This window comes from Aythya fuligula, chromosome 21 (assembly GCF_009819795.1).
Source record: "Aythya fuligula isolate bAytFul2 chromosome 21, bAytFul2.pri, whole genome shotgun sequence".
Lineage (NCBI taxonomy): Eukaryota > Metazoa > Chordata > Aves > Anseriformes > Anatidae > Aythya > Aythya fuligula.
The window spans coordinates 2035331-2048237 of record NC_045579.1 but is presented as its reverse complement, the minus strand read 5'-3'; the positions used below and the strand labels follow the sequence as shown (position 1 = coordinate 2048237).

General features: G+C 53.8%; 1 protein-coding gene across 1 annotated transcript in view; it reads left to right on the top strand.

Annotated features, from left to right (window-relative positions):
- EPHA8 (EPH receptor A8) overlaps nt 1–12907 on the top strand; it is a 45443-nt gene that overhangs the window by 28151 nt on the left and 4385 nt on the right. The window contains exons 4-13 of the mRNA XM_032201453.1: nt 5153–5308; nt 6129–6464; nt 7095–7219; nt 7389–7551; nt 7896–7992; nt 8797–8864; nt 9364–9489; nt 10201–10386; nt 11482–11543; nt 11924–12133. Of these exons, the coding sequence (XP_032057344.1) occupies nt 5153–5308; nt 6129–6464; nt 7095–7219; nt 7389–7551; nt 7896–7992; nt 8797–8864; nt 9364–9489; nt 10201–10386; nt 11482–11543; nt 11924–12133 (1529 nt within the window). The remainder of the gene's footprint in view (nt 1–5152; nt 5309–6128; nt 6465–7094; nt 7220–7388; nt 7552–7895; nt 7993–8796; nt 8865–9363; nt 9490–10200; nt 10387–11481; nt 11544–11923; nt 12134–12907) is intronic.

The window sequence follows — 12907 nt, the reverse complement described above, 5'->3', positions numbered from 1 at the left end:
TATTGCAGAACTGCCCTTTACCCACAGACAGAATATAGGTTTTGTCCAGGGCTGAGAATTGTACAGTTTGCCACTTTTCCTCTGTTTGCTGTGCTTAGCTGCTGACACGGATGAAGGGTGAGAGTGATGCTAGGCTGGAGTTCAGGGTATTGATGGTAATGGAACAAATTTAATTTGTGCTTGGTTGGTCTCTGTAGTTCTTATAAAAAACACCAAAGAGCAGCTGGACTGTGATAGATGGGTCTGGCAGCACTGCAAAACCTTCACCAGGTTTGGAAAGAGTGGTTTTGGTTTGAACTCTTCTGCAGATCTTGTCCAGACTCAGGTCATCACCAGGTGTTTTTATTCTGGATTACCAACACACAGATGCCTGGAAAGCCACTGGGGAGTTTAGAAACCAACAATTTGCAGGAAAGCCCTTCCTATTTGCACCAGTACTTAAACTGGAGATGGATCGATGCAATGGGAGGCTGGGAACCTTAAATTCACTACAAGATCTTGCTCTTGCAAGATGCTCTTGCTTCCCACAGAGCAGCAGGACCATGCCAAAAAAAATGTTCTGCATTTGACTTGAGATCCAGATCCTACCCATGTCAACACTTCTTGTGTGATGCCTTCTTCCCCTTCCTGAAAACAAGATGCTACTGACACCACATCCCCGTGAAGGAGAAAGGGATCCAAAAAGCTGCTGGTGCTCAGCTGTGCGGGGGTGAGGGCTGTGCTGGCCCCGGGGTGCCACAAGCTGCTTTTCCCTTGCATCTGCTGGAGTGCTGGGCCTTTTTTAAACCTCAGCCTCCTGTATATATCTGTAGCCATATATATATATGCTGAGAGGGCTTCCACCCTCCAAAACTGCAGGGTCTGGGATTAAGTTCTTGATGTTTTGTATGTCCTTTCTTCATTTATGCATCTTTACTCCCCAGAGACTTGCAGCAGGGATGCAGGGTTACCTTCAGTACCTTCATCTGCATTCGGCTCCACTCCTCCTGAACGGAGTTCTCTGGGTTTGTTTTTGGTCTGGTGAAAACTGCACTATTTTCAGAAACCTTAAGTAGTTCTGTCTAAAACCCTCCAACAAGACTGAGTTTTGTAAAGAGCTTTTTTTTTTTTTTTTTTTTTTTTTTTTTCCAATTCTAGCATTGGGCCTCTTGCTTCCACCTTACCACTGCAAGCTGTAGCATTTCCCCAGATAAACCTCGTAAAAAAGTCTTCAGCTCCAAGATAAGCCAGGCTGTCTCACCTACGCGAGGCTGCACAGTGTCTGCACCAGGCAGCAGAGCAGCACTCCCAGCACGTTGGGATTTGGACATTTCCTGCACTTATTTCTTTATTTATTTGTAATGTGGAGAAGAAGAGCAGGGCAGAGGCAGCTGTGCCTTCAGCAGCACTGATTTCGAAGTCTTCAAGGGGGAAGTTTCCCCCCGTTTCTCTCTCCAAAACATTTTGGGGCGTAGAGCATGAAATTGTTTGAATTGTGGGGAGAAGGGGTAGGGGTAACATCACCTCTGGGGTGATGTGAGATGAGTTCAGGTGTGTGAAGTGGCACAGGGAGGGGTGCAGGGTTGCAAGCTGGGGGCAGTGAGGTAGACGCCTGTTTTTAAGAGATGGCTGTGAGTAATATGCCTCTGTTTCAGTGTCTGTGTCATTCAGGAGCCGAGATCGCAAGCATCATGCTGAAACCGGAGTGAAAGGAGATGGGATTTTCTGTGTTAGCTTCTGCTGCAGCCTGGAGGGCTCTGGGACCGGTGCCTGTCTCTGCCTGTCACAGTGGCAATGACACCTTTATTTCCATCTTTATCTCTTCCCAGCAATGCCAAAGGATAAGATTAAATCAGTGAAACCTGGGCGCAGTGCATCTCAAGTAGTAAGGCAGTTAACAAGACCTGCAGGCACAACCCAAAATGTGTTGTAGGTCCTTGTTGCATGCCTGGACACACCAGGGTCCTGCTTTCATGCCCTCTCCCAGGCTCCCAGAGCACTTCAGGCTGGGTTTCCTACAGTCCTGGGTGCCAGGATGGTGTGAAGCCCTGATTGTGCCCAGCTCAGTCTGGCCTCTGGGGATGGAGGGTGCCTTTCCAGGAGCCCTCGGTGTCCCACCAGGCATACACAGGGGGCTTGTCCCATGCTGCTGCTCAGGCTGCAAAGACTGGCTCATTCCCTGCTAGTGTCTCCTCGACAGGTCCATCTATCATCTCCCCAGCCCTGCCAGTTTATCAGCAGATGTTGTCCTGTCCCCAGAGGACGGAGAGGGAGGGAAACAAACGGACCGAACCGCAGATGGCTGGCAGAGCCGTGCCCACACTTGCTGTTTCTGAGACAAGCCTGCTGCTCTGGAGCCTGTCAGCGAGCTGGGAAAAACGGGGAAGATGTGTTGTGCAGCAGGGGGATCGGTGTAAGCCCCGTGGCGTTAACTTCAGCAGGCTGGGATGGTGAGAGGGGACCCAACCGTGGGGCAGAGGGCTGGAGCTGTGCACCACCAAGCCCAGGTTCAGCGTTCCACAAGGAGAGGATGCTGGCTGTTTGCCTGTGATCCTCAGGCATGGGGAAAGGGCATTAACTTCATAAAATATACTAAAAAAAAAACACAAACAAACACACAGAATTCCTCACCTTCTGCACAGCTCCTGGAAGGACACTTGTGACAGGTGGCAGAACTTGGTGGTGGTGAAGGCAGCAGGACGGCAGTTCTGCACCTCCCTGGTGGGTGGCTGCAGATGTCCGTGGGTGCAGCGTGCGCTGTAACCATGGAGCTCTGCAGATTTTAGACCTGATGTCTTTGGCTGACTTTTTCTTCCTGGCCATTTCTCTGTTGGTTTGCTCTTCTCAGAGCAAACCCAGGAGGGCCTGGTCTTCCATGTGCCATTGGCCTAGCAGGGGAGAGCTCGGTCCAGAGTAGGATAGGCTTGCCATCGGGTACAGTAGGGATTTAATTCTTTGTGCGTATTCCTGAGGTGAGCTCATAGCTTGTTCCAAACTGAGCCCTAGCACATGGGCACCAAGCTGGTGTCCCATCTCCCATGCCTGTGAAAGGCCTCACAAGTGTCTTGCTTCCATCCCCAGCAAGCACTGACACACACAGAGGTGTGTGACCCATCTCTCTCCAGCCTTCCTGCGTGCTTGTGCTGTCCAGGTGCAGGGAGGTGGCTGCCAACAGCCCTGCACTGGTGCACAAATCCACCTGTAATTTGTCATTTAGGTTCATTTTCCTCCTGGGTGCATTTAAAATAATTGTGAATTATTGCTACAGGCAATTAATGTTTCTTTACAGCATTAAATGCTGAGTGATTACAATTGCTTGGTGCAAATCTGCTGTGCTTCACGTTCCCGTATTTCCTCCTGGCCTGCCTCTCCATACCTGATATATCATCATTTCTCTCTGCCTCTAATTAAATATTGGTGGGGGGAACCGCTTCAGTGTCTCTTGAATCAAGAGTCCCTGGCTACAGGTTGCCACCTGGCTAGAGATGATAGCTGGTGGTTTGCAGGGCAAGCTCACGCAGGGAGTTGAAGAAGACAAATCCTGGTATGCATGCTGCATGAACTGTGGGGCTATTCCCATTCCTGTTTGGCAGGCTGTGCTCATGCTGTGTTTTCATCCTTTCCCATGCAGAGGAAATGGAAACTTTTACTTCTTAGATATATATATTTTTTTAATTTTATTATTTTGCCAGCTGGCTACCTCTTGAATTGGTCCACAGCTGAGAAGAGAGTGTAACAGCCCCCATCTCTGCCTTACACCCCATCTCAGTGCCCAAAACCAAGAGGCTGCAGGCAGAGAGTCCCTGGCTCTCTCGGTGCACAGCATCCCGAGGAGCAGTCAGCAGCAGAGCCTGGCAAGCTGCCTGGCCTGTCCTTGGTGTGGCTGGCTGGGACAGCACGGCTCCTCTCCCAGCTCTGCCTCCCTCGTTTTCTGTCCTCCTCTGGTGCCTTTGAAAGCTGTTGGAAGAGAGTCCCTTCATGGGATATCTTGCTGAAATTGCTCCCTTGTCTTTGATGTAGTGTTCAGTGCAAAAGTGCTTCAGAAGCTGAGGACAGAGTCTGAAGAGGGACCAAAAAGCAGCTAAGCTTGCATGTGTGTGGAGCGTTGTCTTCAGCTACCACTGCTGGAAGTAGCTCGGTTATAAGGAGGCTATTGCATTACTGTGCAGCATGGGATATGTGAAATATGTTGGCAGCAGTCATTCTAGGGAGATCCGTGGCAAGAAAAGGAAGGTTATTAATAAGAAGACAAATCAGCACCTAGGAGCAGAACAAATGGACAGCTCGGAGGGACCCAGACCACCAGGGGTGCTGGATTGCAGACAAAACACTTCTACATGCTTGGAAGGAAAAATTGAGGGTGTATGCAGAGCTGGCCACTGGGGGTAAGGACGGGAAAATGAAGGTATTACTACCTCAGTAGGGGAAATGAGAAATGAAAAGGGCCCGAAATAATGCTTGAAACACTGGAACTGGTCCTGCAAATGCTTGATAAATATGGAGACTCAGACAGAGAAAGCCTGTTTGGAACTGAGATCTTCTGGATGGGAGGGATCCTGCCACACCAGACACCTGCCATGACACCTGTCACTGCTGAGTTAATCAGCTTTGCTAATGAGATAGGATACTTGCTTTGTACAGCAGCAAAGCAGGGACACGCAGAGGGCCATGTACCAGGTATGGAGATCTTCAGTCCTGAAACCACCCGCGTGGATGTTCTTGGGCACCTAAACACACCCAGCACGTGTATGGAAAGCACCGTGAAGTGAGGAATGTAGTTTGCCCCATAAATGATAGTGCTTGAAAGGGGTAACAGTGTGGGGTGGTGCAGAAGGTGCAGCTGGGAGAGATCTGGGCAGCAGGCACAGCTGCAAGGAGAGCACACCGAGCTTCACAGGCACCTCACAAAAAACAGAGGCACCTGAGTCTGCCTGTGAAACAGTGGGGAACAGGTCCTGGGATGGCAGCACACAGCCTGGGGGAGAGAGACCAAAGCAGATTTCACAGAGCCCAGTTTCCAGCTGGGTAGCTGGAGGGGGACTCACCTGGACATCAGGGAGAGGGGCTGGGATGGGGCAGAGAGTGGGGTTCAGTTCAATTCTGTGCTGCTGTGGGCTGCTTCTCATCCAGGCACGTCCCCCTGACCATCACCCCTTCCCTCCCTCCTCTGCAGCCTGCCAGCTGGGATTTTACAAGTCAGCCCCCGGGGACCAGCTGTGTGCCAAGTGCCCCTTGCACAGCCACTCGGAGAGCCGGGCAGCCCGCGTGTGCCGCTGCGACAGCAGCTTCTACCGGGCCGTGCAGGACCCCCCCTCGGCCGCCTGCACCCGTAAGTATATCCCCAGCTGCCGTGGCTCCTGAAGACACCTTGTCTTGTCCTCGGACACATCGTTGTGTCTTCACACACGTCTAATGCTCCCTGGCTGGCCCAGCACGCACCCTTGGCTCTGAGCAAGCTGCCCAAGGTGCTGCAGCAGCCTTTCAACCCGTGTTGCATGAGTTGAAACCCCCCCAGGCAGAGCTCCCTCGCTGTCCTCTGGCTCATCCTCATCCTGCAGGTCTCCAAATATCTCCAGCCAGACTCTGCTCCCCTCCTGGGGCTGCATCCTGCACTGGAGCAGGGCGAGATCTGAGCTCTAGTGCACCAGCCAGCCTCTTGCTGGCTGCTTCCATTGACTCTGACCTGAGTTTCCCTAGGGTCCCAAGCTGTCCCCCCAAGACTGCTGATCTCCCCTGGAGTTCACCCTTCCCTTTAGAAGAGCAGTTCCTGCTCTCCACCCCCAGCCCACGGACACCTTTGTTCTTCCCCACAAGGCTTCCCCCCTCCCCATTGCTCCCTGCTCACCCCAGAACACCCCCTGGGCTCTCCTCTGCCTGGCACTTGGCATCCTGACCCACAGCACCTCGCTTCCCGGCCTGCCCCTACACAGCAACTCACCCTGAGACCTGTGTCTTTGCTGTCTTCTCCTTGGAGCACTTCCCCCTCTGGGCAGCTCTGTCCTCTTGGCATCACCCCCAGGAACCACAGAACACGCTGACAAATACCTGAAACTTCTCCATCCACCCCATTTCCCCCGGGACCCTGCTCTGCCAACCCCAACGCGCTTCAGCGTCCCCCCGCTCTGCCCGAACCTCTGCTTCCCTTCCAGGTCCCCCCTCGGCTCCTGTCAACCTGGTCTCCAGCGTGAACGGCACCTCGGTGACGCTGGAGTGGGGGCCGCCGCTGGACAAGGGTGGGCGCAGCGACATCACCTACAACGTGCTGTGCCGGCGCTGTGGGGGGGACGTGGGGCAGTGCGAGGCCTGCGGCAGCGGCACCCGCTTCGTGCCCCAGCAGATGAGCCTGGCGCAGGGCGCGCTGACCGTCACCAACCTCCTGGCGCACACCAACTACTCCTTCTGGGTGGAGGCCGTCAACGGAGTGTCGGACCTCAGCCTGGAGGCCAGGAGGGCTGCGGTCGCCAACATCACGACAAACCAGGCAGGTAGGAGGAGCAGACATCCCCCGGAGAATGCTTGGTCGTTGACAGGAACGCAAAGTGGAGCAGGAATCTCTCAGGTTGTCCCCGCAGCCTTCTGTCCTCTCCCAAAGGGCCCAGCAGCAGGTCCTGCTCTGCTCTCAGCTCACACCAGTGCCAGCCCCCGGCAGGTGACAACAACCTTAGTGGGGAAGAGCCTCTCTCGTGCACATTTCACCTTTGCAAATCCCTTCCTGAGAAATGCTCTTTCACCAGGAAATCCTGCACAACAATCCAGCCCAGCTGGAACCTTGCTTCAGAGTCCCCTGGGCATCACCACAGAGCAGAGCGCAGCTAAGCCCCTCTTATGCACTGTGGGAGAGGGGACAGGGCAGGGACAGACCCCTCTTGTTAACCCTCTGGGTTGGAAACCAGCCCTCTGCACCTTCCCATGATGCTGAGCCCCCCTCTAGGGAAGAGATTGGGGCAAATGAAGCAAACACAAGCACATACCCAAGCCCGTTCTCCCATCCTTCACAGCACTCAGCTCTGCATGGCTTTAATTAAAGCAGAAATGTGTCTTAAACCATTTCTAGGGACATGCACAGGGCTCTGGCTCCCTGCTGCCGTGCCCATGCCCTGTCTTTGTGTCCCCAGCCCCGTCCCAGGTGGTGGCAGTCCGCCACGAGAGCACAGGCCAGAACAGCGTCACCCTGCTGTGGCAAGAGCCCGACCAGCCCAACGGCATCATCCTGGAGTACGAGATCAAGTACTACGAGAAGGTAAAGCTGCGTTCGTGTCTACACATCAACCCTGCTGGGGCAGATTTAGGCTGGGTGCAATTTTTTCCTGTTGCTATCATGCAGCTGTGAACAAAGAGCTGTTTTCAAAGATTTTGTTCCCTTCCTACGGTTACGCTGTGCTGAGATTCTTGGTGTCGCTTCTCCACAGGACAAGGAAATGCAGAGCTACTCGACCCTAAAATCCAAGGGCACCACTGCCACCATCTCGGGGCTCAAGCCCGCCACCCGCTACATTTTCCAGGTCCGGGCTCGCACCTCTGCTGGCTGTGGGAGGTTCAGCCAGACCGTGGAGGTGGAAACAGGGAAACCAGGTGAGTGTGTGCAGCTGTCTTGCTGGAGGTAGCCCTCCGGAGACATGCTCATATGTTAGAAAGAGAAGGAAGAACATACAGGGCAGAGAGGATGTGGGGAGGTCCTGAGGGTCCAGACTCTTCTCCCTGCTGGCTTGCTGCATCACTGTGGCTGCCCCTGACCTGTGCTCGGTTTCCCTGTCTGTAAATGGGCCTTGTGGACTGGGAGAGACCCAAAGCTGGTGTTGGAAAGGTGACGGTGCTTTGTTATTGAGTGTAGTGACCCTGGTGGGGTAGGGGAGTCTCTGAGTTCAGCAGAGCTTTCCCCACTCCAACTCACCTCCTTCCTACCCTATTTCTTCCAGTCTCTCTCCGGTATGACACAATGACAATCGTCTGGATCTGCCTGACCCTCATCACTGGCCTGGTCGCGTTGCTGGTGGTCCTGATCTGCAAGAAGAGGTAAGTGTGTTCTGGATGTCCGTGCAGCCTGTCACCGGATGGGACAGGAGGGATGGGAGAGCCTGGGCACAGCCTTCCTCTTCTAATTTTTGGGCAGAGCAGACATAGGTCAGGGCTCAGCCAAGAGCCTTCATTCAGAGTCATCCTGCCTCTTGTTCCATGCTTGTCAGCGTTCAAGAGGCATTTAATGCTAATATGCTTCAACTTTTGGTTAGCCCTCAAGTGGTCAGGCAGGTGGACTCAATGATCTTTGTAGGTCCTTTCCAGCTGAACTATCCCCATTCTAATTCTAATAAAGCCAGCAGGTTGAATAGCAACAACCATAGCCATACCAATAGCAAGAGCAGTAATAATGGCTATAGCATTAGCAGTAGTGTGTATATATTATATATATGTGTGTATATATGTATATAGCATTACCACTACCAGTACTAGTACCAGGGCTGACTGGATGGGCTGTTGGGTAGGTCAGAAACAGACGGATACCTTCTTGATCAGAAAAACTAAAGAGTGACTTTGTCCTGCTACATCTCAGCAAGACAGAGCCAGGCTTGTGCAGCACACACAGCACTGCCTAGAGGAGACAAAAGGGCTGCGGCTCTTGGCCCTGTTGAGCCTTGGAGAGCACCCAGAACATCTCCTGCACCAGGCCAAAGTGTCATCCCAGGAAGACGCAGTGATGCAGCTGGTGGAGGGAAAAACCTTAACTCCAGGCCTGGCATGCATTGCCTTCACCCTGCCTTTGGGCTGCTGGGGGGAGCAAGAGACAGGAGCATCCCTCTGAGCCCTGTGTCTCTGTGACAGGCACTGCGGGTACAGCAAGGCTTTCCAGGACTCTGATGAGGAGAAGATGCACTATCAGAATGGGCAAGGTAGGACCCTCCCTGCTCCTCCTCCTGCCCCTGGCGTGCACAGGATCTCAGCCCCCTGAATGGGCAAGGACCTGGACCATTTTCCCCAGCACTGCTGTGGTTTCCAGGGTTTGGTCCACTCCTGCTTCTGGGGATGTGTCGAAGAGAGATGAAGTGGGGCTCTGGTCCCAGGGGTGTACTGGTAATGGGGTTGTAGCGGGTTCATCTGAGTCAGCAGCAGGCCAGAAGAGTGGGAAATGCACCACAAACCCACGTGAGGGGTTACGAAGGAGTTGCTGGGGGTGTGACTCGCATTGAGGAGATCTGGATGGCCACGTCCTGGACAGCTCCAAGGACATTGCCATGCCAAGAAGTGCCTTGGGTTTCCTTGGGGATCCCCAGTGTGTCACCCCAAGGAGTCCTGCCCCTGCCTGTCCAACGCCCAGCTCCTGGATACCCACCTCACTGTGAGGGTTGTGTGGAAGAGCTTATTTCCTCTCTCCCCTTTGAAACCTGACAGTGAAATTCCCCGAGTCAAAGTTCTATGTGGACCCCCACACATATGAGGACCCCTGCCAAGCCGTGCACGAATTCACCCGTGAAATTGAGGCTTCCCGGATCAAGATTGAGAAAGTCATTGGGTCTGGTGAGTCCCCAGCCCGGGCTGCCTCTCTGCATCCCATCTGCTTGGGCAATTTGCTGGGAGGCAGGGACATCTCCACGGCCCGCTGGGACCACAGCAGGCTGCACGGTTCTGTAACAATGCTCAATCAGGGCTTCATCTGCTCCTTATTTCCCTGAGATGAGAACCGTGAGTAGGATGCTTTAGGATGCTTTTTTTTTTTTTTAGTGCATGAAATAAACTCTCCTGCGTCAGCTTGGCGCAGGCGGGAGCTGCTCAGCCAGCGTGGCACCGATGGCTCAGCCTGACACCGGCAGATGGCTCGCCCTGTCCCGCGTGGGTGCTCAAACGCGGCCACCCTGCTCTCAAACCTCGGAGCAAGCATCTGGGGTGACAAGAGACGAGCAAAATAGCAAGCAGAGTGGTAAATTTTCAGAACAAAATGGGATTTTGCCTAGGAACAGGGGCTTGCAAGGAAGCACAGGACAGAACCAGAGCCAGAGCTTCACCAGCAGTGCCCTGGGGGCTGATGAAGGCTCACCCCGTGTGCAGGGCCAGCCAAGCTGACAAGCAATAGGAAACCTGACTGCTTGTAGCAGTAGGCATCCCTGCTGCTATTTATCTTCAAAGGCTGGAGCACGCTGCAGGCATATGGGGCTGGGCAGGGGACCTGTGGTGCTGGAGGATCTGTGCAAGGAACTGAGCACCATGCCCTCACCTTCGCTTGCCTTGCAGGGGAGTCTGGAGAGGTGTGCTACGGCCGCCTGAAACTGCCGGGGAAGAGGGAGATCTCTGTGGCCATCAAGGCTCTGAAGGCAGGCTACACGGAGAAGCAGCGACGGGACTTCCTGAGCGAGGCCAGCATCATGGCACAGTTCGACCACCCCAACGTCATCCACCTGGAGGGGGTGGTCACCAGGAGTAGGTGGCCAGCGGGGACGGGGTCCTCTGGTGGGGCACAACTGGGGGCATATCCCCCTGGGGGCACCATGGGGATGGGGGTCAGGGGCTGCTTTGGGCAGACACCATCCTTTGGCCGCTCTGGGTAATCTCTTGTCATTTATCCTGGGGTCCCCTGCAGCCCATCCCCTCCTTCTGGCAGCACTGGAGACCCCAGGGCAGCTGGGATATTTCCCATTCCTGGGATCTCCTGGGGGAATCGAGGAAAATGTGGCTCCTCCAGCACAGTGCTGCAGGCTGGCAGGGAGCAGCCTGGGGGGCTGCAGGGGCTGGGAGCTCTGTGCAACCCTGTCTGTTTGCCAACCCCTTCCCAGGAGTTATATCTAAATTGTGGGTAGCTTGTTCCTGATCTGAAGTGAGGCTGAAGGTTTCAAGCTTGGGCCATGCTTCGTGCCGGGAAGCTTTCTCTCCTGATTGGCATTCCCCATTAACATCTTCAGAGGGAGACAGGCTGTCCCCGGCAGCCCTGCTGCTTTTCCTCCTTCCCCTTTGAACCCTATTAGAGAAATGAACCGCTTGTTCCTGGCTGCAGCCCAAACCTCTGGCAGCATCTCGGCGGTCCTTGGGAGGGGGCTTAACGAGATGAATCAAGACCACTCCTGTCATCTCCTGTTACAGGACAAGCTTCCCATGCAGCCCTTGCCCACGTTGCTGCGCAGAGCTCCCCGGTGCCCCAGGACAGGGTTATTGGATTAGGAGGAGTCCTGCCTATTAGCGTTTGTTTTAAAGGCTGCCTGTATTGAATAATAATTCGGATCCTTCCTTCGCAAAGGCACACAGCGATGCAGAGCGTTATGTTAATGGCATGCAAATTTCAGTGGGATAAGAAAGCTGACCTAGCCACATCAATAGTGCCTGGAGGGAGGGGTAAGCGTTGGGGTTTTGGCCACGTCTCCACCACCGTGCCCTTCCTGCGTGGTGCAGGGTTGAGACCACCCTACAGGACAGCAGGCAACCCACCGGCCTGAATTAACGTCGCTCCCAGCAAAGCCTGGCACCCGGCTTCTGAGAGGAAGGTGACTTGTCTATTAACTTGACCTCCCTTGTCTTCTGCAGGCAAATTGGTCATGATTGTTACTGAATACATGGAGAACGGCTCGCTAGACGCCTTTCTCAGGGTAAAGTGCTCTCTTGTATTTGTATTCATTGCACATCCCTCTGGGCTGCAAGACTGGAGATGAGGTTAGTTCTCACTCCTCAGCCCCATGACCACCGTGGCCCCTGTGTGAGAGCAGTGGGTGCTGCATTTCCCCTCTCCAGCAGCTGCTAGCCCCAGGGCACTGCAGCTGGCTCCCTGCAAAGGCAGGGTCACCCGCCCAAGCAGCACGCAGAGGTGCTGGGAGGATGGACTTTGGGCCAAGACAAGGCTCTGGAGTTAGAGGAGGTGCTACGCCAAAGATAAGAGCTACTCAGGAGCTAGTTTAATGATAGCAGTGTCAATGGGCCTGCTGGGGGGAAAAAATAAAAACGGATAACCTCTGTGTTATTTCCTCTCCAGAAACACGATGGGCAGTTCACCATCATCCAGCTGGTGGGCATGTTGCGTGGCATCGGAGCAGGCATGAGGTACCTGTCTGACCTGGGCTACGTGCACCGGGACCTGGCTGCCCGCAACATCCTGGTGAACAGCAACCTGGTCTGCAAGGTGTCTGACTTCGGCCTCTCACGCGTCCTCGAGGATGACCCTGATGCTGCATATACCACCACGGTGCGTGGCTCTTGGTGTTAAAACTCTTTTTTTTTTGAGCTTTATAGGTGGTGATTGCCCCAGGCCAGTGAGGGTGTAAAAGTTAGACACCCAAGTCAAGGTAGGCAGTGCAGGAATGGAGATGGTCAACTCACCACTGCTTCCTGGACATGAACCCAAAGTGTTTCTGACCTTCAAAGCATTATATGAGAACACTGTCCTTCATAAAGAGACATCCCGCAGCTGAAGTATGCAGTGAACAAAGAGAAGCAGGGTAGGAGAGCAGGGAGGTTATCAAAACTCCCAGCCAGCAGCTCATGTTAGCATTCAAGGACCACTCCACAGGGATGCTGCCATGTCCCTGCTGGAGTCCATCCCTAGACTATAGTTCCATAAACTCCTTCAACCACAGGTCAGTCGCTGTGATAGTCTTCAGTAGCATGGTCACACTCTCCAGGTGACACTGCCTCATTCAGGGGTGTGGAGAGGACAGGAGTGAAAATTCTTGAGCTCTTTGACTTGCAAGTACTTGGCTTTGCAGCCTAGTTGATTTTTTTTTAATGTAGGACACGTTTGTCTGCGAACCTATTTTAAGATTCTCTGGCCAACCTGACAGCACTGGAGCTTGATGTGCTCCTCTAGTGGAGGTCATAGGAGGGGAAATGAAATTCATTGAGGGAATGTGTTCTTTTTGCTTTTCTCTGGACATGAAATGAATTATCGTTCTCCCGAGGCAGTCCTTTGGCAGATAGGCTTCCCTGATGTGGGTCAGTTTGGAGAGGCAGCTGAGGAGTC